The sequence below is a fragment of the Amblyomma maculatum genome, chromosome 9 (assembly GCF_055883805.1).
Source record: "Amblyomma maculatum isolate TAMU_Amacu chromosome 9, ASM5588380v1, whole genome shotgun sequence".
NCBI classification, from domain to species: Eukaryota; Metazoa; Arthropoda; class Arachnida; order Ixodida; family Ixodidae; genus Amblyomma; species Amblyomma maculatum.
The window spans coordinates 33,498,700-33,525,647 of NC_139352.1; the positions used below are offsets into that span (position 1 = coordinate 33,498,700).

Genomic DNA, 26,948 nt, shown 5'->3' on the forward strand with positions numbered 1-26,948 from the left:
ACTGTTCATGTAGACTAGGCGGAATACGCATGAGGTAAATTTATTTGCGTTCGTGGGCGTGATCGACTCAAGTAAAACATTAAAGACAGGTTCGATAAAAAGTGCAACCTCAGGGTCAGTGGAGAAGGCGGCTATCGCCATGTAAAGGGTCAGTAAGCAAGCTGTCACCTTAATTAGCGACTGCAAGATCACTCTAAACAATTTCGCAAGTGGCATGCTCTCCAAGGAAACAAAAGAAATTCTGACATCAAGGCTATAAACAAACAGTGGGTGGACATTATAAATGGATGCCGGCGTTCGGGGAAGCGAGTTGGCTCACAGTATAGCTCGAAGTTATCTCATTCGAGCAGTGAATAAGATTGAATACTCCAATTTCATGCGAGATGCATCCATATCGTTTCACGAGTGCACTGATAACTTCATGCTTCAAAGGAAGATATATCCCCTATCCCGCAAGAATCTCCACAAATGGTAAGTGGTAACGTGGCGTCGGTTCCAGACTCGAGCCTTCTTTAGCTCGTCGAAACTAGCCCACATGTACGGAGTGCAATGCAATGCAACTTGTAAAAATGCGGCGAGATAGCCGGATATCATAACACTTTATGGAGCTTCAAAAACGCGCCCCTTCAGGCGGACTTACTACCCGTTTCTTGTCTAGCGCTGTCGTGGGCTATTCTATACTATACGGCATCACAACAGTCCGCCTCACGTGCAGTATATGTTCAAACATGAGAGGAAATACTTTTGGTGGTGGGCCGCACATTAGGACTTCACTCTTAACCGCCAGAGAGAGGAGTTAGCAGATTCCTAACCAAAGGGTACGACGACAAAAATGGGCCTTGTCGTTTCGTTTTGAAGTTTTAAAATTATATTTCGGCAGCAAAATGAACTAGAGGGGTTGTGTATCTGTGATGGGTGTTCATCAATCCCAAGAGAAATTGAAATATATATTGGAAATATAAGATCCCTCAAAGGTAATAATACTGGGGATATGTGTATGAACATTGATGTTCAGTTTTTTTTTTTTTGCTATGAACGCACTCTGCCCGAAGCCTGCACGAAAACTTGCCACATCAATCATTGAAAAAGCTGCAGTCTTCGACAGTGGCAACTTCCCGTAGCAGTCACCGCGGAAACGTTCCTTGAACCACTTGAGCACCACGGCAACGCTATGATTTTTTTCGGTTATGCTGGTGTCCTCTTGTTAGCGGGAAACTCGGGGATCTTTCGCACAGAATTTGTTTCAGCTGGTTCTTTTGATGGGCGATATGTTATCGGGCTTTTAATTCGGTTTAGAAGCCATTAGGGATCATTTGAACTGATGGTTCAGAGGTGTACTGACCATTCTACGTTGTCCTCTATTGGACATTGAATTCAAAAGCGAGTAGCCATTTCTTTTTTGACAACCAGGGGTATTTGCTTTCAGCCGGGTGAGAGGGATGTGGTGAAAGACTGCATTTCTTGGTACTTTTCTCCAGCGATATGGAGCCCGCATCTTTCTTCTTCAATGTATTCTGCAGGAACGCAGCAAATACTTCCTCAATACTTGCGTTGTTGCAAACTATAGTTTCAAACAATTGTTGCAGGTATTGGAAATATAGTTTTAGCTTTTTTTATAAAGTAAGGTGAGTATTTTATTGGCATCCTAAGTTATTGGAAAGCCTCCGCAAGCAAATGACCGCGAAATGCGGCTGTGAAGTGATGCGCCGTCATTCTCAATCTGACCGTCCGTCCTGTAAGCTGATGTATCCTGCGCGCGTCGTATGCGAGCTAACTCTTTTTCCTTCTCACTGGTGGTGCCCCCAGACACGGAATGGTGGGCGTCGAGAACTTTCCGTTTAAATTTCTTTGCAAAGTACTCCGCGTCTCAAGACACTGGATAATATTATAGTCTTTCTGTGTACCATCTCTAGCAGCCTACCAGTGCTCTGCTCTGGTTCAGGAGGAACAGAAACATGTGCTTTTGAGCTCTTCCCTGCAAAGGCAATCAAACAAAATAGCATCCATTGACGCGTGCATGAATTCTTTTATGCGGACTGCACAAATATGTACTCCCATTGCTTTTCAACAGGTCACTCACAACGGACGCATCATTCATCATGGAATACTGCGAAAACAGTATTTGTTTGCAGACTTACCTCCACTGAATATTTTGGTAACAACAGACATGGCTCCTATTTTCCGCGTACTCGCGTTCACCTTTCACCGGGGTCGCGTGTATGCTGACTCGATCGCCGTCGAGGTGGAGCCGGTCTGCACGGAGGCATCCAACGTGAGTAGTCGTCATTCACGTCTGCTATTTTATATATTTTTTTATATTTTGCTTGTTTCCCTTAAACGTGATTTTCAAGCGCTTTCAACCTCGCTGTGTCGCTCTAGCATAATTTCACGCCCGAAAGATATTGTGCTTGAACCAAAATTTGGAAGCTCAGAGGGGTGTGATTGTTATTAAGCTCGGTTCATGCAGAGGCAGCTACAAATACTTTAAGACAAAGAATTCCATACGGTGTTTGTTTGTTTTGCTCCTTTTTTTCTGACAAGTAGCGTTTTTTCACCACTGGTACCAGTGCAGCACACTTTGCATGACCAAATAGGAAGCAATAAAAATTATTAATAACATTAATATTATTATTATTATTATTATTAGGAAAAATTTTAGGCTTGTTGAAACTATATCGCTACGTTTAATGCTAACATCTATGCCTCCTTTTTCAAGCAGAGAAAACAAAACGAACAAATAAAAGACAATTTACTGTATGCTTAGTGATTGGGTCAAGTACGTAAATATAGGGATCCTATTGGAGACTGGAATGCAATGGCCTATCTTTTTTTTTTAAGTAACAAATAGCAGTACTTGAAAAATAAATATGAAAGTGTATGAGTTGTAAGGTTCTGTCAGCAAGCGTGTATACACAAAACCAACCATAATAAGAGGGTAGGGTTGAACGGCCATGGGGATGACAGCAACACATGACATAGGGCAGGAGATTTGCTTATTTTGTGTATTTTGTGCAAGCCTTATCACGACTTAACTACGGCTGAGAATTCAAAAAAAAAAATATCTTAGTACAACGTAAATGCGTAAATATAAAGAAACAATTGTCTTCTGATCCTTAATAGCGTTTCATACATCCGGAATGAAACGCAGAATTCTGCGTCCAGGACTGTGAGTCGACAATGCAAGCTAGAAAATTATCATGCAAGGAAACCCTTTAGGGTAATCATTGCGATTCATGTCGAGACATTGGAAAGAGAGCGTCTTTTTGACTCTGATTATATAGCAAGGTTACAAAAATTTTTGTCTGCGTCTTTCATTACATCATGGTTTTTCATTATATCGACAGTTGCGTTACATTCGAAACTTGTTTATGTACCAGTCTTCAGTTACACAAAATTCCTGTAGATGTTTTCTCTACAACCATTCGCCTATACGATAAAGAGATTTGCATATTTACCTCGTTGCCAGCTGTGAACTGTAGCAGGAGAATCTCCCGTGTGCAAGCCGTTGGTTGCAGGAGGCTGATCAACACCAGGAGATCAATAGTTGCGGTTTCAGACATGCGATGGACAGCTTTCGGCCTGGTGACGCGTCTTATTCTTTCGAATTCAATGAAGCCAGGCAGTATGGTGTGAATTCGCTATTCACCTTTACGTATGTCAGGAACGACAGGTCTTCATCACTATGCCTGAAAATAGTAATAAATGAAGTTTAGAATAGTGCGTGCTAATGGAATCCTCAAATAAATTTTTAAGCGCTAAGAGAAGGTGGAGGATTTCTAAAGATTTCTGAACAAAATACACTATGTTTTTGCTGCCACTTCTAAGTATTGCTGAATAATCTAATCATGTGGAGTTTTGCTGTGAATTATATTAATCACGAATTTTGCATTGTTAAATGCTACATGCTCGAACACAGGCAATCAAGGTCAGTTAATCCCTGCTTGTCCAACGGGAGTACAAACATCACACCTCAATTGAATCGTTTTACAGCTTGGCTTAAAGGGGTGACAAGGAATGCCGTATGGATATTTAAATTTATATTTCTGCGGCACAATATCTCCGTCGTCTACCTCAACATTTACGCTTCTATGGTTTTACCTGTTTCATAGGTATTTTATTTTCTGTTTGTTGTAAGATTAATGTACTTCAGCGCAGTCATCCCCATGTACATGAAAAATTGTTTTTAATTTTCACTTCATAAAAGCGGTGTTCTCTCATTGTGCTAAAGAGAGATTTAATCAATATACAGGGCTTTCTACTTTAAACAATAAAATTTGGTGAGGAAAAAAACATCTTTGAAATGTACATGTTTACTTAATATTTCATGATATGCCTGAGCATCTTCTCAAGACGTATTTATCTGAAATTATAAAGCAGACTTTTGCACCACATCCAAAACCTCCGTTGTATTTAGGTCACGCGTTGGAAAAGGGAAAAACAAACACTCTATGAGACATTGTCGAGAAGAGGAAAAAGCAGCAATTGCCGTGCAGCACCTGCCGCGTCCGTCTATTGGCCCAGCTAGCAACAAAATGCTGTCACACTAATATTGCTGTACGACATAGGAGATATACACTCGCTTTATTTTCTGTTTGACTTGACTTGTATGTATGCAGATAGAGATCAAGCCAGTGTTCAACAGCGAGCTTCCGGGTAGCAACGGCTCCATAAAGGTACTCGGAGTTTCAGGCACTCAAGTTGGCATACTGGGCGTCGACAAAGGAATCTACACACTCAGTAGCAAAGGACTTCTCACTCGTGACAAGGTGCGGAACTCCCATATTTTGTGACCGTATTTTTCTTCTTCAAATTGGTGTACATTCCAATTACTTGGTAGTCGAGCTAACGTGCCACAGGTTATTGATTCGCAAAGGTTTTGATTCTTCATTGTGGACCTCTCCTCCCTTTTCTTGCGCTTCCAGACTCTGAATAAGAGTGATTTTGAAAGGTGCTTTTCCGCAAAGAGAAATTTTTTTGGGGGTAATATTTTACAGCATAAGCGCTAAATATACATAGGCGCCATAATCTCTAAATTATTAACTATCTGCTAATGCGAACATATTAACCTACAAGATATATATTCAGTTCAGTTCAGTTCAATCGTTCAGTCATATCCGACTCTTCGTGATCCTATGGACCATATCACACCACGCTTTCCGGTCTCTCACTATCTTCCTAACATCACATAACTTCATCTCCAGCGCCTAGACGATGCCATTTAACCGCCGCGTTCGCTGCCTACCCCTTCTCCGGTTTCCCTAAACCTTTCCCAACATCAAATCTTTCTCCAGCGACTCCTCTCTTCTCATCAGATGACCAAAGTAACTGAGCTTTAACTTTAGGATTTGACCCTCCAATGAGCAGTCAGGGTTTATGGTCTACAGTAACGACTGATTTGATATTCTGGCAGTCCAAGGAACTCTCAAGAGTCTCCGCCAGCGCAACAATTCAAACCCGTCATTTCTTCGGCGGTCAGCCTTCTTCACAGTCCAACTCTTGCATCCATACATAACAACTGGAAATACCATAGCACGAGTTATACGGATCGTGGTTGGCAGTCTAATGTCTCTGCTTTTTACTAGGCGGTCAAGGCTAGCCATGGCTTTCTTTCACAGAAGCAGGCGTCTCCTAATTTCATGGCTGCTGTCTCCTTCCGGGGTAATCTTGGAGCCCAAGAAGAGAAAATCTGTCACAGCTTCCACTTCTTCTCCCTTGATGCTCCAGGACTTGATAGGGCAAGACGCCATGATCTTTGTCTTTTTAATGTTCAGTTTAAGCCCAAACTTCTCACTCTCTTCTTGTACGCGCATCAGAAGTCTCGAGTTCCACTTCACTTTCTGCCATTAAAGTGGTATCAACCGCATATCTAAGGTTGTTGATACGTTTTCCAGCAATCTTCACTCCAGCTGAAGACTCGTCGAGACCAGCCTTCCTCATGATGCACTCAGCACATAGGTTAAATAGGCAGGGCGGTAGTATGCAGCCTTGTCGCACGCCCTTCTCAATCGGAAACTAATCAGTAAGACCATGCCCAGTTCTGACTGTGGCCTCTTGCCCTTCATACAGGTTCCCGAGGAGACAGATGAGATGAATTGGAACTCCCATCTCTTGGAGAGCTTAAGATATATATTAGGTAATGATGAAATGTTTTCGATTGCTCAGCCTCATTTCAGACGTTCTTTTGTCTGCCAGGCAGTTCATGTGAACGCTAAGAGAGTGAGAGAAAAATATTAAAATATGAAGGCAGGGAGCTTACCTAGGCCATGTTGAGTAGGCTACCTTAGAGGTGGGGAGAGGAACAAGGAATAAAAAGAAAAAAAGAGCCCCTAGCAAATGAATCTGTAGAGTGAGCGCTAAAACTTCAGGAAACTTCAAGCACTGACTGTGCGTCTCATGAGCAGTAAGGTGTCCTTTAAACTCAGATCCTCGAATGAAAGTATTCGATACTTTTCAAAACCATCTCACTGTTTTTAATATCAGGCCTGAGTAACTGAAAACCTCCACACTTCTCAATAGAGTTATAGTGCAGAACGTACAGAGGTCTCTTCCAACAGTTGTTTGAGAGCCTGCGGTCCCACGATATGGGTTGTGGACCTGGAGGTGGTGAGACGCCCGAGGAAGTGCTCTCCGAATTCGGCGTGGTGATCATCACCCAGGAGGCCGCAGATCTTGTTACCGGAAAAGGTAGGCATTTCATATTTCTTCGCAGTTGCAAGCGTCTGTCACTGTGGCAGCTGCTACAAGCGCGCACTTCACCTTCCAAATTTTTCCTGTGCGTGCCCGTACATATGGCAACGCAGTCACTCAGGAAGCAACTTGTGAATCCTTGTTGTCGCCTATATCGATGTATTTGACACACCAGAAGGTATAACCACCGAGAGCTATGGTTCATGTGACTCATTTTACCTCAATCCCCTAACCATTTTGTGATGTCAAATTATTAACATTGCATCCACCTAAAGGAAGCTACTGACTAACAAACACTCATGACGTTACATCACGAGTGTACGAATGATCTATTCTTGAGGGACTTATTTTGTTTATGTTTTTTACTAATACAGCGGGCGGCTGCGAGTTGCGGAGCCATCATCGCCGAAGTGTTCTGGAGAACTTTCGTAAGTAAACGGGACCTTATATCTCAACGTTTGCCTAATAAACTGATACGGTGGAAAGCAAAGTGTAGAATGCCAAGAGCAATGTATCAACTCAGCACTACTCCTCTATGTTCGATAGTGCTAAATGTTTTCATAAGTAAAGTACATGGCGTCTCAGCAAATGATTTTTGAGATATTAGGCACATTAGTTTAAGGTGCTGACTTACCAAAGAAAGCATCCCGACAACAGTATCACTCGATTATGACCTCAGAACATATCAGACCGCTAAAAGCTTAAATGTCTACCCTATTACACTTAGTGGAGCATAGTTTCGGCAGCGTACAAGGTGACGTCATCGCCATATGTAGACGCGTAAAGCTTTCACGTTTGACAGTTTACGTTGGCTGATATGTATCCAGGCGACGTCCTAACTGGATCCTTTAAGGCCTTAAAATGATTTAAATGATCCTTAAAGGATTCTTTAGGGATCCTTTAGGGTGTGGTAGACTGTACGCAGAGATGGGGATAATCGCCTTAACTCTGGTAACGAATGCGTTGCTTTGGAGGCGTCTACACCTGTAGTTGCAGATTAGTTGCTATCCAAATTCTCCTACCATTGCTGTGCCAGGTTAAGTATGTAAGAATTATGAGTTTGCATCAACAGCGCTGCTTACAGCAGCAGTACAGAACGCATTCCTATCTACATTTTAACTCTTCCAAAGAGTGCTGCCCATCCAAATAAACACACACACACGGCGTATTCTTGAAGGTAGACAAAGTTTGAAGATGTGCAGTTAAAGCCTGAGTTTCTGTTAAAAGTTAAATCACTTGCATTACTTTTAACCGTGATGCCTTTTTGTATGTGACTGCACGTCTTACATCTAGGTCGAGAGCAAGGATGTGGTTGTGTTGCATACTTCTTGTCAACTTTAGAACATATTATAAAATTTCTGACGTTTGTATGTTATCCTTTGTGCCTCCAGGAATAATTTCTTCAGACATTCATTACACGTTAGCATGGAATGGTTTTTGCGCAGAATATTGTTTATATTTGGAAGGGCATTGGAGTATTTAGTTACAAAAGAAGGCTGGCGTTCATTGTTGGCCTTGGGTCGTTTCGTGAGCACATCGTTGCGGGTTAAAGTGCTTGCTTTTTTGAGGGCCATATTAAGGGATTTACTGGGATAGTTCCTCTGAATTAGTGTTACTTTCAATTAATGTAGTTCGTTTAGGTAGTCATTATCATCGCTACATATCCTTCTAAGCCATGTCGCCTACCTAAATCTTTGTAAATTTGCATATTTACTCACGGTCATGAAAATATTTTTACACATAAGATAAACGTTTGCGACTTCGCTGATGTCCTAATGCAGAAAACATATACAATCAGCTAGATAACAAACATAGCTAGCACAAAGTTCAAAGTGTGACCTTGCAGTTCGGGTTCTTGCTTTAATTGTTGCTTTCTTGATTTAAATTTTCTTTTTAGACCTGCAAGCGTGACCAACTGGAGCTGTCATCGTAAATCTGTCTCAGTGGTCATCTTCAATAAAGGAGGAAGGGCAGGAACCAAATTTTTGAAAACAAATACCAGCTACGAGAGCCACGTTTTGCATACTATTCTATACTATTAAATATTTGAATGCCGATCATGAGATAATGCGGACTTTGTATACAGTTCTTTTGTCTACCAGCGTTTTACTTTCCGCGTTATGGATGATGAGCCACGCGTACATAAATCAGCCAACATGAACCTGATCTCGACCAAATGGCGGAAGCGAGCTAATATGTAGTTATAATTTGCGCAACGAAAACCTTCGATTCCATTTAGCAACAAAAGTTCCGCAGAGGGTGTGTTAACTATTTGTTTCTACCCATCCATTCCAATTGGCACCTTCACAGGCTGGCGCTCTGCAACTTTCGCCGAGTGAAGACTCACCTGACGCATCATTATCACGATCAGAGGAATCACGCGACATATTTCACTTTCGTTTGGAAGTCAGGACAATTGCTAATAATATCTTGTTTTTAAATGTTCAAATGGAGCTGACGAAGGAGCACCATGCTACCATTTCTGGCTAGCACAGATTAGATGGTTGAATTCTGCTCCCGAAAGGCATTTGCTTAGCTCTACTATTTTTACATCCTGCGTGGGTGAGCAAAGGTGCGTGAGCAAACGAAAGCAAAAGAGTGCATGACACCGTCGCGAAGCGTAACTTCTGGTGTTTATCAGTGAGAGGTGGTTCACGAGGTGGTAATATGGTTCATTAATGCCTCGACAGTGGCAGCTGTCTTCACAGATGAGCAGATGATCTTCAAAGCAAAGTGCACTCGTAAGGGAAGGTAAAAATAGTGCGTGACCCAGTCGCAGAGTGTAATTTCGGAAGTTAACCGTGAAAGGTGGTGCACGAGGTTGTAATATGGTTCACGAATGCCTTGACAGTGGCAGCTGTCACCACAGATGAGCAGGTGATCTTCAGATTATACCATTACGGTCAGGGATTCAGAGTGGGAATGAGCCTGAGTGACCTCAAAATGTCGGTCCTATGAGTCTGTGATTTCTTCTGCAAGTGTTCATGTCTGTTGTTGCGTAAATCCGTCTATCACACTACCCTCCTATCCAACGTCCAGTCAGCTGATTTTTAAATCTGTTCCTATATCTGTGTTCTTATGTGTGTGTAACAAAGGAAGAGAACTTTTCTAAATGGCTCACCGACAACGCTAAGAGCGGGAGCCTGCTCCGGTTCTTCATGGAAAACCATTTACATGAGTTTATATAATATGCCTTATGGCAAGCTTGCGTACAAAAAAAAATTCACTCTGTATGTCCCTGTATGGCTGCCGGTTCATCTCTCAGTCTAGCTTACGCAACCCGAGGACGTTATTGTCTGATTGACTTCATGGATTGATCTATGTCCTCCTTCTGAAATTGTCCACAGTGGCGGGGAACAGCAGCGACCCATTCCTGGGGAAATGTTGTTCGTTGGGCCTGAAGCCAGACAGGGCGAACAGGGACTGCATCACTCGGTCTCAGATCGTTCGACGCTACATTCCCGGAGAGCGGGGAGCTGGCTGCGCAGACGCTTTCGAGGAGTGCTGCTCCAGCTTGATCCCGCAGCCCTGTAAGTAAAACTATGGACGATTCCGGGAGCTCACTTTGTCCCATTGTCGTGTGCTTTGTCCCGTATTTCGCGGCTATTAATTTTTAAGAATGCATTGTAATCAAATGGCCTAACATAAATAGCCTTATATCACAGACAAGCATGTTGGGTGAGCTGGCATCGTAGAAGAAAATGAAATTTTAACATCTGAAAAAACAGGAGCATGCGACCGCCGAGTCTTGGATTCAGTCCATTTATAGCGGAAAGAGCATCTGATTGCTATGGCCACTGAGCCACTGCATCGAATGGCCCTTCGGAGCCCCTACAATTCGCAGTACACCGGGTCCAATGATTTATGCTTGAGTGAAACTTGTAGCTTGGCAGAATGGCCATAACATAAATAATAGCAGGTAACTGTATAAGCACTGTCCAAAGTTTTAAAATGCAGTCGCCAGTTAGGTTGCCCCATGTTGTTGTTCTGGACTACGGGAAAGTCATAATATGATATATTATATATATATATATATATATATATATAATAGAGCGAAGGGTACGCTTCATTTAAAGAAACATTTTATTAGACTCGACGTTTCGATCGGAGACCGATCTTTCTCATATATATATATATATATATATATATATATAATAGAGCGAAGGGTACGCTTCATTTAAAGAAACATTTTATTAGACTCGACGTTTCGATCGGAGACCGATCTTTCTCAAGAGTGAATCTTCTTGGATAGTGTTGCGGCTTTTTAAGCATTTGGACATAGACCACACCTGGGTAGGAAAACAAAACGTGGGAGACAGAGGAAAGAGACAGATACAGTAGGGAAGGATGATGTCCAGGTGTGCCATCGCAGGTGCATCGCAGGTGCTGGACAGGCCTGTCGAACTGCGCTGACACAGGTGCCTGGATGCATAGTCTCTGCTTCGAAAGAATGCGGGCTATTTTCACTCTTCCTGGCCACGACGGCCGAAAAGTGGGAGTAGGGAAAAAAATGAATAAATAAATAAAAAAAAGAAAAAAAGAAAAAAAGGGGGGGGGATGGAGGTGGATAAGGAAAGGTGTTAGCTTAGAAAAAAAAAAGTGTCGGAAGCAAGCGAAAGAAAAGGGGGGAGGGCGGTAGGAGGTAAGTGGCTCTGACAAGACCAGAACACACCAACACTTTGGTATTCAAAAAAGGTGATGACCTCAGACGACTTGGCCAGGTGTGCACATTTCCTGTGTTCGTGACATCGGAAGAGAGGACAGGACCCCGTGGTTTTCGTTTAAGCCCTGTTGTAGAGTATTAAATTTAAAAATGAAATATGATTCTCGTTGTTCGCGCTCACGAGTGTTTTTGAAGCCACTCTGTAATATTGTGACTTTAAGATTATCGAACTCATGTCCCTCCTTGCGAAGGTGCTTCGAAAGGGGGAGGTTGGGAAGGGTTTGAGCGTGCGAGCGGTGGTTATTAAATCTCAATCGGAAGGAATTATCTGTTTGGCCAATGTACTGCATACCACAGTCACCACACTCGAGCATGTAAACAACATTGCTAGAATCGCAATTTAAATCTTCTCGTATAAAATGTTTGAAATTTGAGTGGGTGCTTTTAGCTAGTGCTGTGGATTGCATGTGTTTACAGATTTGACATCGGCTTTTTCCGCATGACGTGCAACCCAAAGGTCTCGGTTTATTGACAGTTGAGTGGACAACGTGGTTTTGTAAATTCTTTGGTGTTCTGTATGTTACCTGAGGAGCAGTCGAGAATATTTTGGAAAGTCGTTGACTTTGTTCTATGATATTGAAATGTTTTTTAAGGATTTTGTTAATATTTGGGATATTGTCTGCGAAGGTTAGAATGAGATTACAGTGTTGTGGTGGTGTTGGCTGTGATTCCGCAAGGGTGTGATGACGATTACTTATTTCAGCCTTTTTTATGGCATCTTCGATAATAGAAGGCGGGTAGTGTTGTTTCTCTAGTGTTACTCGCATGCGATTAGCATTTTCTTGAAAATCTATGATTTTTGAGCAAATACGTTTGAATCTGATAGCTTGCGAGTATGGGATTGAAGTCTTGCAGTGGCGTGGATGGCAGCTTTTGAAGTGAAGGTATTGTTGTCTGTCTGTGGGTTTTTTGTAAACGCTAGTGATTAATGCGCCCCCTTCAACTCGAACCAGAACATCTAAGAAGTTGATTTTACTAGTTGAGTAGGTGTGTGTGAAGGAGATGCTAGGGTGTATGTTGTTGAATGAGGCGATAAACTTTACGAGTTCGTCCTCTGTTTCGGTCCAAATCATGAATATGTCATCCAGAAAGCGTTTGTAAAAAATTGGTTTGATTGCACATGAGGACAGAAAGTCGGACTCAATTTTGCTCATAAATATGTTTGCGTAATTTGGAGCCATTTTGGTGCCCATAGCTGTACCACTAGTTTGAAGATAGTATGAGTTGTTGAATTCAAAAGTGTTAAGTTTAAGGACCAGATTGGCTAGTGTCTCGATGGTACTTGGACCAGGAGAGTCTAAAATTTTATATTTCTCGTATGCTCCGATCATGGCCTGGATTCCGTCGTCATGTGGGATGTTAGTGTAAAGTGACACCACGTCAAGGGTGACTAGAAAAGCGCCATGAGGGAAGGTAATATTGGATAATTCTCTCAGGAAATGATTGGTGTCGCGTATGTAAGATGGATGTTTCGGAGGTATGTGTTTGATTAGGGAATCGATATAATCTGAAATTGGCTCTGTGAGTGTGCCGATACCGGAAACAATAGGTCGCCCTGGATAATTCTCTTTGTGTATTTTCGGGAGCATATAGAAGCGCCCCGCTGAGGCATTTTTTGGCGTCAGTGCCTTACTTACACGTAGGGGTAATTCACCTTCATCGGTTAGTTTAGTCAGAGTTTTTCCTATGATGCTCCGGTGTTCAGCGGTGGGATTCGATGAGAGTTTCTTATAGAATTTTGGGTTATTGAGTTGACGGTTGCCCTCCTGAATGTAATCGTCTTTGTCTAAAATGACTATACCTCCACCTTTGTCGGCGGGTTTAATAACAATGTCAGTTCGTTTGCCGAGTGAGCCTAATGCATTACGTTCTTTCCTTGTGAGGTCTATATATATATATATATATATATATATATATATTGCATACCGTACTGGCATTTGAAACGTCAGCAACACGTACATGAAGCATGCTTGGAATCGTAGACAACCCTGGTTACAGCAGCCGGAGATGTTGTCATCTCCCTCAAAATACAATAACTTCTGCTCAGGAAAATTCAGATATGTACCATTTCTTGCTGTGGTGAGTTCGGTGCCATCTATTTGTTGTCTATTCAATGGCACTGAAACTAACAGGTTTATTTATGGGTTAGTCAGGAGAGACTGCTTGGAATTACTAAAGTACAACCTTATTCGGTCCCGCTGATCGAAAACGCCACCAGCAATGTTGCGATTCCACGTTAATAAAAGCCAGTTTTTGTCAGGAGTATGGAACCGCGGGCAAATGTGTAAAGGTATGGCAAAACATCTCGTGTGTACGGGCGATTGGCGCGTAGCTGGGAGGAGTCGAATTATTCCACTCGGCTAGCAGCCGCTAGACCGGCACCGATCAAGCAGGTGTGACAGTTCTGGCATAGGCACGGCAGTGGCAACTGTGCTGGTGGGGTAGTATGCAATGTGAATAGACTCTTGTAGTCTTTGCGGACAAGGTAATGACTTCACATTATCAACCTAAGTAGTTTGAAGCGTATCAATTGAATGTTTGTTCCACAATCCAGCAGCCCTCGGTCAAGACTTTGGGCTAGCTGGAAGGCAAGGCGTGCACGCGGTCCCACTCCCGTTTTCTACGGGACATCGGCTGCAACCAGGGAAGATATTCAAGAGGGTTGATGATCGGAATGGCGCCACTTTGATCCGCAAAGACTTTCGAGAAACATGGCTCTTCAGTGAGCAAGTGATCGGGTGAGCAAACAAAAATGCATTTTTTTTTCTCTGCATAAAGAGTTCAAAGCTCCCCTTCCATTAGGCTAAGCGAAACACTCGTGGTGCTTGATAAAATGACAATTAGACAAACATAAACTTTCGTTCTAGTTTACCATCGCAGCACTGATATCAGGAATTAAAAGCTATTTGCACACTTTCCCCTCAACTTATATCGTACGAGCCAAAAAAAAAATTGAAGTTCTCATGTTAGGCCTACGGTTGTTAGTGTACGGCTGGTTTGTTGGCGTATAAAACACGCCCTCTGCAATGGATTAGCGATTTACTGTTTACAGTGTTTCCATATCGTAGAAGAACCACAAATTTAACCAGAACTAGGAAAAGAAGCGCGCACTTTAGGAAAATAATGCACGCAACCCCCTACACCCCCTCTCTTGTTTTTTAGATCTACTGGCGCAGGTTTGCACGTGCTTTGGGTTGTACTGAGCTCAGGGGCCTGCTAATTTTATTGCGTACCACTTGCTTAATGAAACCTTTGTTTATCTTATCAACCTTTCAGCAGTGTGCGCATGTCTTATACGAGTGTCAGACAGGCATTGGTAGTGCCATGCCATGCAAAGTTCGGGCTTTGACCTGCAGTACTTTAAAATGAATCGATTATTTATATCGTACTTGAAACGAGGATTAAGCTGGTTAAATTCAGCATTGGCATCATACTGCCTGGCGGGTTTCCTTAGACTTAGTGCACGTAAACTCTAGCTAGACAACCAGGCAGAAGTATTGCATAAAATGAGATTACGCCTAAACTTTGCAGGAAATATGGCCGCAAAGGAAAGATGACTGTTCGCATGTAGAGTGCTGAATGGATATAGTCTGCCGAGCTCACAACAAGGCAAATAATTCTTGCGGTTCATGTCAGAGAATTTGACAATGTGGCACTATGCTAATGACTCTAAATGATTTCCTGAAACAGAGGTAAATATAAGCGATTTCTGACTTATGTGAGGTTGGTAATTGATGTATTGCCATCCGACGTCCCAATGCGGTGCTGCAAAGTTTGACACTCAGTGTCTGTGCAAAATGGACAACAAGAAAATAAAGTCGAGCGCCGCGTGCCCGGGGCAAAAACAGGGCACGCATAATTCGGTCCTGGAAGCCTGCTACATTGCACATCTAATTCTAGCGCCGTTGCGACCCCGTGAAAACCGACATTGCCAAATCAGAAGAGTAATGATTTTTTTACAATGCTAATAAATTTCACTGTGTGAGAGAAGATTCATACACTGGACAAAATTTAGGACATTCAGCGATTTACTTTCAATAACATCAAAGGGCAAGCTATGAATCAGTCACTGCCAAGACATTGCAAAAACAGCGCATGGACACTATAAATATCTGGCCAGGAATTTTGAGAGGCTAAGGAATTCTTTTCACTTTTATTACGCAGTGACTTGTATAACAGATGCCGGCTATAATAGTGTCTTAGACAAAATGGAGTTCATCTTATCATTAGACACTAATGATGTATCTATTTCCGAACTAAACTGCGATATCTAAGCACATATGAAGCTATTATACTCCCCTTGTCAGAAACATGTAGTCTTCACGGGAGATAGCTGTAGCGTTTAAAAGACATTATAATGTACTAGTAAAGATACATTGATTTAGTTGTATTAGATAATATTTACTGTTACAATTATGTACTTTGAAAAATGTGTCTCGCAAACATTCGAGCATTTTTCTATAGCACAATTCGCTCCCTGTCCCTGTTACGGGTGCGCGGAAGCCTTCAATGTCAAAAACAAATGCATATGGAGTTTAACAAACCAATGACAGATATGCTATCACTAATGATATAGTGGCGGGCTCCGGTGTTATTAAGCATCTGTGGTTGTTTAACGTGCAGTGAAATTCCACAACACAGGAGCACCTTGCGAAACGGCCGCAGTTGAACCCGTGGTTCTTATACTCGGCAGTCTAGCGCCCTACCACTGAGACACCGTGAAAGAGGTTTAATAGGAGAAAAAATAAGGTACTCAAGCAATCCAATCATGAATACAGAAGGCAAACTGCATTCTGCTATGCAACAGTCTAAGGGCGCATGCTTCAGTAGTGGCATTCCAAACAGAAACGGGAATATACGATTTTTTAGCGTTTGCATTAACTTGTATTGACAGCAGCAACCTGTTTGTGTTGTTTTGACATGACTCCTAACGATAGAATCCCTTCACTTGAAATGCTGCGCTGCAAATAATATCAAGCGCCTCAAGGGAGGCGGATGATTTCCTTTCCAGTACGGCATACTCGATATGGACAAGTATTTGTTTTAATGGAGCGTGGGATTGGGGGGAGGGGGGGGGGGATAGCAACACAATGCGGTTGCGGGCTCTGGCTCCTCCTACAAAATCTCCAGCTCACTGTACGCAACACGTTCCTTACTCTCACGAGGATTGGTAACAGTGTCCGCATGGACACTAGTCCAGACCTGACGCTGAGCCGCTATCTACGCGTTGTTACCTGGAAGAGAACACAACATACACTAGGCAGTGATTACTACATTATACAAATAGCTGCCCCATACAAACCTCCCCATCACCGTACAAAGCACACAAACATTAACTGGGATGCCTTTCGCGCTTCGCGAACCGCCCATTCAGACGCTCCCATCAAAGGCATCGACGCTTGGGTGCAATCACTTATGGATGACGTCCACCGCAACACGCGACGCATGGAAACTACCCGTGGCCGATGGGGACCGTAATCAGTTCGACGTCACCTACCGGCCGATAAGAAGCTGCTAAATGCTATTCATGCTGAAGAAGGAAATGGTGGCAGGTCATAGCCGTTAGTTTTAATCTCCGTTGCAGAGCTGCGGCTAAGGCGTTTCATGAAGGCAAACCATTAGGAGCCCACCATGTACTTTGCGACGTCAGAACACGTTGCGATATGAATGCCAGTTTAACATCATACTTTATCGAAAGGCCTTCATTATGATGTCTATTTATAGTTTGGTGGTTTCTTTAGTTCATCACTTCTTTCATTTTATTCATTTCTTCATTTACCTCTCCTCGCCGTGTGCTGCTGAGGTGGCGGCAAAACGTTGAGAAAGCTGCAATGCATTTTCTTGGTACTAAAGCATTTGCATGTGAGCCACTACCACTGTCTGGACTGGTCATTGGTCTTTCCACATAATAATGATAATAATAATAATAATAATAATAATAATAATAATAATAATAATAATAATAATAATAATAATAATAATAATAATAATAATAATAATAATAATAATAATAATAATAATAATAATAATAATAATAATAAATTTGTTCACAGGAAAGGGAAGGCGCAGAATCTGTCACACTTGTTTTGTGGACACTTGAACTGCGTCGTAAGGGAAGGGAGGAAGGTGGGAGAGAAAGGAAATAAAAGTGTCGTAGTGGAGGGCTACGGAGTAATTTCGACCACCTGGGAATCTTTAAATGGCGCTGACATTGCATAGCACGCGGGTGCCTCTTCGTTTCGCCTCCATCGAAACACAGCCGGCGGCGGTCGGGATCGAACCCGGTTACTCCCGACCGCCGGCGGTTGCGTTTCGAAGGAGGCGAAACAAAGTGTCTATCCATCCGAAACAAAGTTTGCGAGGACGCGTGTGGCGCAAGCGTCTACTGAAGAGCCTACTTCCTACATCATGAGCACAAAAGCCAACAAAGGCTCGTCTGCTTTGCTTTCCTCTCGCGCCCCTTTCACAGGCACAATAGATTGGTAGCGCCAGGAATATTTTCTCCTGCCTTCTTCACTTGTATCCTTCGATAGGTCATCTGAGTCACTGCACACCTTTGTTGGGATGAGAATATTGCTGTTCTCCCACATAAATGGCCATGTGAGTCGTGCTTTGGTGCGAAAAGCGTTATATCCTCGGGCGGCGAGGGAGGGGTTCTTTTTGAATGCGCCTGGTATCTCAATTCAAAGCTCAAGCAAGGAAAAAGGACAGAAAGAAGTCAAGTTGGTCAACATTCTGAGAAAAACATGCGCGCACGAACACTGACAAGCAAGAGGTTGGTGGTAGGGTGTAGTATTTTCCAAACCGTTTGACACCTGATGGAGCCACGACGCAAATAGTTAAATTTGAGGAGAGCAAGCGCAAGGAGAGCAAGCGGAGAGACAAGCGCTCGTCAAACGTCTTATGTGTTCTTCTTTGTCCTTTGTGTTCTTTTTTTGCGCTAAAGTTTTTACTTAATAGTTAAAATTGGCGCGAAATTCAATTCCCGCAGAAAATACATACACAACTTTCAGAACCTGTAAAACTCTAATAATAGGTTCGACATAGATAAAAATTGCAGATTAACAATCAGAAAAAAAAGGGAGGAAATGTTGCGGAAGAAATTTCGTTGTCTAGCCTAGTTTGTTTACGAGATGACAAGGAAGACCGACATATATAAAAACGCAATTTTTAAGAATATTTGTCTCTGATTTGAAAAAAAAAATGAAGCTTTAAAAATAAAATCTGCCCCACCATTTCCTCTATTCTCTAAATACGAAAATGCTGCCATAAACCCCCCCGAAAAAGTACACCGCACATGGACACACTAGAGCTTACAGTGCCTTATATTGTAGGCACTATACTAGAGCTTGTGAAAGTTACCATGCATTTTCTATGGACGTTGGCACTGGTGAGCCCTCTTAAGACGTTCGGCTGCTGAGCTGAGTACCTGAATTTGAACCCAACCCCCAGCAGCTGCTTTTCAGAGCAGACGAGACGGAAAAGCGTTCGTGTGCTGTGCGATGTCAGCGCACGTAAAAATACCAGGTGGTCGAAATTACTCCCCGGCCCTTTACTGCAGGCCCCTCCGTGGTGGTGCAGTGGTAAAACGCCCGACTACTGTGACGAAGCTCCGGGTTCGATCCCAATCACGGCGGCTGCATTTCGATGGAAGCGAAACGAAGTGGCGTCCGTGTTCTGTGCGATGTCAGCGCACGTTAAAGATCCCCAGGTGGTCGAAATTATCCCGTAGCCCTCCACTACGGCTCCCTTTTCTCTCTTTGCGCTTTCACTCCCACCTTCTTCCCTTCCCTTACGGGGCGGTTCAGGTGTCCACAGAGCAAGTGTGACAGATACTGCGCTTTTCCCGTCCTGTGAACCGATTAATATTATTAATATTATCATTTATTTGCTACAGCACATCTTACCAGTTACAGTCTCATCTTTGGTATACAGGAAAGGAAAGGCGTGTTATGCGTCACACGTTTGAAGCGAAAGCTATTTCACCGTGGCACCAGTTTCCACAGTGGTTGCACCGCTTTTTATTGCAAAAGCAATACTACGCCAGGTTTCGCCTTTTCTCCGCACCGGAACCTTCCCCTCACGGTCGGTGGTCGGTCATGTGGCAACTGACGTCGTACCAAAGCAGGAGACAGGGTAGCAAGTCGGCTATTCAGCGCTTGACGGTCGAGCGGCGGCGGTGGTTGGTCACGTGACTACTTACGTCATACCAGAGTGAAATGTGGGGTAGCAAGTCGGCTATTCAGCGCGCCGTAGCTACGCTTGACGGTCGAGCGGCGGCGGTGGTTGGTCACGTGTATACTTACGTCATACCAGAGCGAAAGATGGGATAGCAAGTCGGCTCTTCGGCGCGCCGTAGCTGCGCTCCACGGTCGAGCGGTGGCGGTGGTCGGTCACGTGACTACTGACGTCATACCAGAGCGAGAGAAGGGGGACCAAGTCGGCTCTTAGCGCGCCGCAGCTACGCTCCACGGCCGGTTGACCACCTGCGAATGCTTTAGATAAATCCAAAGCAAGGACGGCCTTTGTATCCCGGGCCATACAAAGGCCGTCCTGGCTTTGGATTTATCTAAAGTTTATCGAGTTGATCACACCGCGATCATGACAGCCCTCTCCTGTTTTGATGTGGGTGTGCGTACGCACACCTATATCGGAGCTGTCCTTAACAACCGCACGGCTGAGGTCCACTTTGGCCCACACCACGGTGCAAGGCCCACACACATCACCTCCTTACTCGCTTAAAGGGGTCGGTACGTTAAAGATCCCCAGGTGGTCGAAATTACTCCGTAACCCTCCACTACGGCTTGTCTCATAGCCTCAGTCGCTTTGGGACGCTAAACCCCACAAACTAAACCTATTATTAGTTATTACCCCTGGGTTGTACGATGTAATCTTGAACAGCCTTGAAGGTCAAATACACATACTGCGCCTTCCTTTTCTCGTAAACAATGTACAATATACAAGAAAAAAATATGAATATTTACCTACTTAGGTGCAGGTATCCGCAATTTCCTAGAGTCCACTCAAAAGGATAAGGCTCCTTCCTTTTCCCAAAGGCTTATTTAAATTAAATTTCTGAACAAAAAAGGACTGAAAAGCGGGTGTTTAACAGGCTATATCTGCAATGCACAGCTTTCGCTCTATCAGTAGGTTCAAGCCATGCTTAAACCCTCTAATTATTTTAGAGTGCACCTCTGGGGTGCCTGTTTCTATGTTTCGTGGCGTCGCAGTTGTCTCTAGTAACCAGCCCCCTAAATAATAAATAAAATAAATAAAGAAATCCTGTCTATACTGAGAACCGAAGCTCCATCCCTTCAGACCTCTGCCAAGCGCTTTAAACAACAGCGCCACGTCCGGGATCGTAACCATTATTATTCTTGCCTACCGGGGCGATGATAGTAGTGATGACAATGATGCTGCAGTTAGTGATTATAAAAATGGTGACATTAGCAATGGTAATGACAGTGAATATAGTTGGTAATGATAATGACAGTAAACTTGATGCCCCGTGTGCACCAGCAATGGTTCGCTTTCGCAATTTGTTTGATGTAAATTCCCCAGTGCTCTCGGAATTTTAGAGCACTGTTATTTGGCGCCCGCTCCTATGTTTCGCGTCATTGTCATCCGCATCGTCATTGCCCCTAGTATAACCACCTCGTGCCGGTTCTGGTGTTCACAGTAGTAGTGTGAAAGGTACTGCGCCTTCCCTTTTCTATGAAGAAATTATTAGATGAGTTATGAAAAGACCGCGAATTGAAAAGGCGATCTTACAGAGGCGATCGCTGCAACATCCAAAGCTTTCGCTCTATCACGAGGTTCAAGTCATACCTAAATCACGATAATTTTGAAGCGATAGCTTCACAAAGCGAAATAAATCCAAGGGCACCGTCACAGTCGTCATCCACCACCGAAGCGGTGTCGGGTGCAATAATGGCCTACAACCGATTAAAATCCGATGGCAGGCTAGCCTCCGTTGCAGGCGGCGGTGACCGACTACTCCCAGCCCCGTAGCGCCAGGAACAGCCACCCTCCTTTCCCTCCCGTAAGGTGATTGATTGATTGATTTATAGGAAGGGAAAGGTGCGGTAACTGTCTCACTTGTTTTTCGTGAACACCTCAACTACAGTATATTCTAGGCACTATACCTCAACCGCGCCGTAAGGGAAGGGAGCAAGGTGGGAGTGAAAGTAGAAAGTGAGAAAGAGGGGCCGTAGTGGAGGGCTACGGTGCAATTTCGACCACCTGGGAATCTTTAACGTGCGCTGACATCGCACAGCACACGGACGCCTCTTCATTTCGCCTCCGTCGAAACGCAGCCGCCGAGGTCGGGTTTGAACCCGGGTACTCCAGCACAGTAGTCGGACGTCTTACCACTACACCACCCCGGCGGGGCAACCCGTAAGGGAAGAGAGGAGAGGTGGTTGGCGTGAAAGTTGGAAGAGAGAAGGAGAAGCTGAAGGTAATTTAGACCACCTGGGGATCTTTAACACGTGCTGACATCGCATAGCACACTAATGTCTCTTCGTTTTGCCTCCATCTAAACGCAGCCACAGGCGGTCGGGATCGGACCCGGGTACTCCGGCAAAGTAGTCTGGCATCTTACCACTGCACCACTGAGCTGCGAAATATTTTTCGCAACCTAGTGACCTTCAAGTTCACTGACATCACTTTGCCAGTTTCTCAATGTCCAACCGCCAAAGAAAACCATGCCGAGAAGCGTGTTTGCACATCTTAATCGCTTTAGGCGGAGTAAAAAACGGCTAATAATTGTATTACCGGCCGGATAGAGAACACTCTTGAGACAGGGAACGTTAAATTAGGCTCTGTGTTGTGCTGCAGTCAAATAGTGATATAACTGCTAACAACACTGGTAAAGTTGGTAAACAGAATATAGAGGCATTCCTGTACAATAGTACGTATGCCGCGCGCCAAACACCAGTGAGAACATCGCGAACGAAGACGAGAGGTGCAGGCTAGTGCCAGGATGTAGAGCATTCTTGGTGATTTTTGGTCTTCGTGCATAATACTGAAGATGTTTCCGATGCGCTCCTTGCTACTTCTGTAGCATCGTTCCGGGATCCAGTTTAAATATACTGACTGCATGCAACCATTGCCGCTTTGCTTTTGCAGCCCAGACGGCGTTGCAGACTTCGCAGTGAGTCTGCCGCACAGTATTACCACGTGGTCGGTTCAGGCTGTAAGCGTGTCTCCAGCGGGAGGAGTGTGCGTGCCGAGTGCAGAGGAGGTGCGGTCATTTCAGCCAATGTTCCTACAGGTGGCACTTCCCTACAAGGTTGTGCGTAACGAACAGATTCAGGTGCTGGCCACCGTCTACAACTACGGAAGCCAAACCCTGCAGGCAAGTAGGACAACGCTTAAACTTGTTTTTTTTTTTTTATTTTACCACCCGTCTATAGCAGTGTGTTTGGGGAGCTTTATTGAACTCTTTCGGTACCATGAAAAAGTGAATGGTTCTGAGAGCTTGCAAATAGGTTTTTACAAGCACGAACTCTAGCCTACCCTCGCCAACGAATGTCAAAATATAACTACATGACCCCTTTTTCCTACATGTGTATGTTGCTTAACTAGTTTTCAAATTTTTTAGGGAAAATTACAAATGCTGAGAAGCCAAGGATATAAAGATAAGAACTTTCAATAAATGTTTGTAAAGTAGAAAAGTTTAAATAAAGCCTCTTTTCTTATTATATACATAGGGGTTGCGTACGCGTCGTTTCCTTTCCTAAATGTAAAGTTTTTGGAGGCCCTGTAATAGAGCAGGCGACTCGGCAGAGTATAGTTAACCAAATTTGAGTAAATGAAATATATTAACGAACAATTAAATGCGCTTGCGTTGTGTGTCATTACCCTCTCTGTATGTGGTTGTCTTTCCTGCGCTATAACTTTCTAGTGTACGATATCCACAATTCTGCTGTAAAATATTCTGAATAGTAACTTAGAACATGATCCCAACATAATCCTTTTGTGTTTCTTTAAACAAAGACATGATAAAGCCTCACTGTGAGAATTTGCTGGAAAGACATCAATATAGTAAAGAAAAACCTTGATTATCTTATTTACTAGCTGTAAGACCTGGTCACACCTATCCGCATACATTTTTGTATTGCTTTTTGAAATCCATGGTTAGCGTTAAGCTCCCTCATGGTTATTGGGGATCTGAAGTATTCATTTTCCCAACTGAATTATCCAACTCCAGTAAGTAAGTAAGAAATAAGAGGTCTAATAAAATCCATTATGAGGGTTCAAGTTTCAGAACATTGCTAAATGAACAAAACCGGTCGTTTTCAGTTGCTTATTCCTCGCTTCTAAGCAAAGCTTGCAGATTAAAACGGTCTAGGTCTTTTATGGTCCATGGCTTCAAGCTTTTGTGGCATGTTTTACAGGGTAAGCAATCCAGTTTGCCGTCAAAAAATAAAAATTGGCTCCAGGAACGCTTGTTAAAAGCTAGGGCTCTAATCCCACTTGACGTGTGTAAAAGATCTTCGCAATTGTTGAAGTTCTGGAGGAGCCTCCTCACATTAGGAGTTTTCCTTGGTGCTAAAACTAAAGCGAGAACAAGTTTATAAAGCAGCGGAAACAAACAGGGGGCATATGCAGCTGGTCGAAAGCGCGTTGATCCTTACAGCTTGCTCTTCTATTTTCAGTATATGAGTTAATAGGCTGATAGTTGTACTCATTAATAACTCGAACGGAAAGCGGCGGCCGCTTTTCACTGGAGACGAATAAAAAAGGCCGTGTACTGTTCGATGTCAGTGCCCGTTAAAGAACGCCTGGTGATCGACATTTTCGGAGCCCTCCACTGCTCCGTCTCTCATAGCCTGAGTTGCTTTGGGAGTTAAACCCTACAAACGTAACCAAACCAAATTAAAACAAAATCTCGTCACAGATAACGAGGCGTCAGCTCTTTCAAAACATATAAGGGAGTAGGGATGTTGAAAAGGAGATGAATCATATTTTTTTGTGCATGCATCCTTCGCTTCCTTTTAACGTTTTTGAAGAAGTGAGGTAAAGAATTTTAGCAAGATGGCCAGACGGCAAGATGCGACGAACTGCTCGACGCTATTGAGCTCTGTGGTTGATGCCTTATTATTCCATGTAGGGCTTTTTTTAGGCCTATATTTACTTAAAACATTTGTCAAGCAGTGTTGCCTTAGTTTAGCTGGCTTTCACAGAGCACTGGCATTTATTCAATTTATGATGTTCACAGTGAAAGCGCTTTTTTCTGCATAACGATAATCAGGTTTACATGTGCAGAAGCAATTGTATGGTGTGCCTTGCAAATTACCAGCGTGTAATTCGAACATCGCTGCTCATTACGCACCTGTTCTTAAGGCTATTTTTATTTATTGATATCCGGCTCTCAGTGCGCTTACTTCACCCACCCACGGCCACTATCTTAGTCAACTTGACCCCTTCTCCAAAAACTTCATTTTCATCTCAGGATCGGCCTTAGTACTCTAACCCAGTGGCGACAGAGCGGCCGCCATTTCTGCCTTCTTGCGCTCAGTGCAATGTGCTAAGATGGGTCACACGAGTCCGAAGGAATACTCTTTCGTTTCCAGTAGGAGAATTTAGAGGCACCGCAAAGGTCTCTGTTGGTTGTGATAGAAATTTATTTTTTTTATACATTTTTGTGGTGTCAGTTTACAAGATTCCTAAAAATCTCCCCAGCCTGCTTGGATCACCAAGTCTGTGCACTATAGAGCTGATGATATATAAATGTTTTGAGGCGCTTGCTGTTTCCATGTGAAACCGAGGTAAAAAAAAAAGTGGTAAACCTAGCTACGCTACTCGCAGGGTCTCTCCCACTGATGTTGCGATACGTCTCTGCTGCTGAAGTTGTGGCCACAGCACCTCTCCAGCTTCCTTTATGGTGGCTGCATGATGCTGTCGTGTCGCCCGCGGCTATTTCTTGCCCTCCGATTTCACTGTGTTACTGCAAGCGACCATTGATTACCTCCTCTTTCCAGTATATGCATGCCCCTATACCAGCTGATGGTTTTGATTTCTGCAAAGATATCACGAAAAATGCAGCAAATGTATAGTATACATGGTATGTATATCTCGCCAGTGTTCATGTTATCCCAGTAGGTTTGGTAGTGTCCGTCTGCGCTTAAGGTCTGTTTGCCTCGTAAGCGTTTTTGGTCCCTGCTCACTTAATGCGGCCACGTGACCCGCGTTGATAGCAGAATTATTTACACCTGTCCCTTTACTCCTCTTTACCCTACAGGGCGTTGTACACATCTACGGAGTCCATGGACTGTGTACTGGTGCCCAGAAAGGCGAACGTTCCGAAGGTCGCAACGTGATGGTGGGCGCTAACTCTGCGTTTAGTGTTACGTTTCCTGTTGTACCATTACGTGAAGGCACCTTCGTGATCAAGGTCATTGTGCTAAGCTCACAAGGTGTGGACATCGTCGAGAAAGAACTTAATGTCGTGGTAAGAAAGAACAACCCAAATTTCTTCTCAGTGCAATTGAGTTTCAATCTCGGATGTTTTTATGGTGGCTTTATCCTTTATAGTGTGTCGATAGCAGGCTACGAAATGTAAACTCGAATGAAAGACAAGGCAGGAACAAAATGATGCGACGTTGCTCAACATGCTTGTGAACTATGGCCCCAGTGCAACAATCTGCTTGTGAATTTTCCAAACACATATGGCGGCCTCCCCCCCCCCCCCCCCCTTTCCGCCTCTTGCAACTACACAGACCTAACCGAGATGTTCCGTTTATACGTGATATGTAGTATTCTTCTATTCATAAGTGTACGCTGAAAAAGGGCATTGAAGTAGGGCATAGCAAGTTGGAGTTCAAATTAGGGCGTGCGACTACGCAGCATCCCTTGAAGTTAGGATGTTACAGGCGCACTTATGCAGTTAAGTTCCTACTGTCCACTATATTTTTCCCTGAACCCCTTTATACTCTCGAGAAATAAGCGAGAGGTTCAAGCTTTGTTCGCCCGCTTTGGCCGGGAAGCAATTCATTTTCCCAAAATATCAATTATGCAGACTTATAGAGGACATGATGCATTCCTATGTGCTGATGTAATATTGCTTTTTTACAAACAATTCAATATTTATAGCGTGTAATCCAAATTACATCGCGTAATATTAGAACAGGAAAAAAAAAATAAAGACGACGCCATCGTATTCAAAGACTGCAATAAAAAAAAACTATAAAGATCCCAACCCAAACATTAAAACAAAGTAAGTAGGAGCGAACAGTTATGCAGAACATACAGTGAAGAAATATTAGTCCAGATCAAAGTTTAATGAAAGGTCAAAATATTTTTCAAATATTTGACCTTTTGTGGCAAAACATTTTCTTACAGCCTTCATTTTTCGATGAGGCGTTGTTGTCGGAAAGTTGATCGGTAGCGGCGCCCGTACGAGATGAGGCAGAAACGATTAGTAGATCGTGGGCTCGAAAAAATAAACAACTTCCTCAGAACGAGAGGCCGCGATAGCGTTCATGTCTGGAATATCTGCAGAGACGTGAAGTAAGCAGAACACCCCACGGGA

At 43.5% G+C, this 26,948-nt stretch overlaps 1 protein-coding gene across 1 annotated transcript in view; it reads left to right on the plus strand.

The window, feature by feature from the left end:
* The window catches only part of LOC146178797 (complement C3-like), a 126,102-nt gene that overhangs the window by 38,546 nt on the left and 60,608 nt on the right, over positions 1-26,948 (plus strand). Inside the window, exons 13-20 of the mRNA XM_084578557.1 lie at positions 2,072-2,272; positions 4,617-4,766; positions 6,555-6,684; positions 7,062-7,115; positions 10,035-10,217; positions 13,965-14,148; positions 22,541-22,769; positions 25,659-25,868. Coding sequence (XP_084434683.1) covers positions 2,072-2,272; positions 4,617-4,766; positions 6,555-6,684; positions 7,062-7,115; positions 10,035-10,217; positions 13,965-14,148; positions 22,541-22,769; positions 25,659-25,868 — 1,341 coding nt within the window. The remainder of the gene's footprint in view (positions 1-2,071; positions 2,273-4,616; positions 4,767-6,554; positions 6,685-7,061; positions 7,116-10,034; positions 10,218-13,964; positions 14,149-22,540; positions 22,770-25,658; positions 25,869-26,948) is intronic.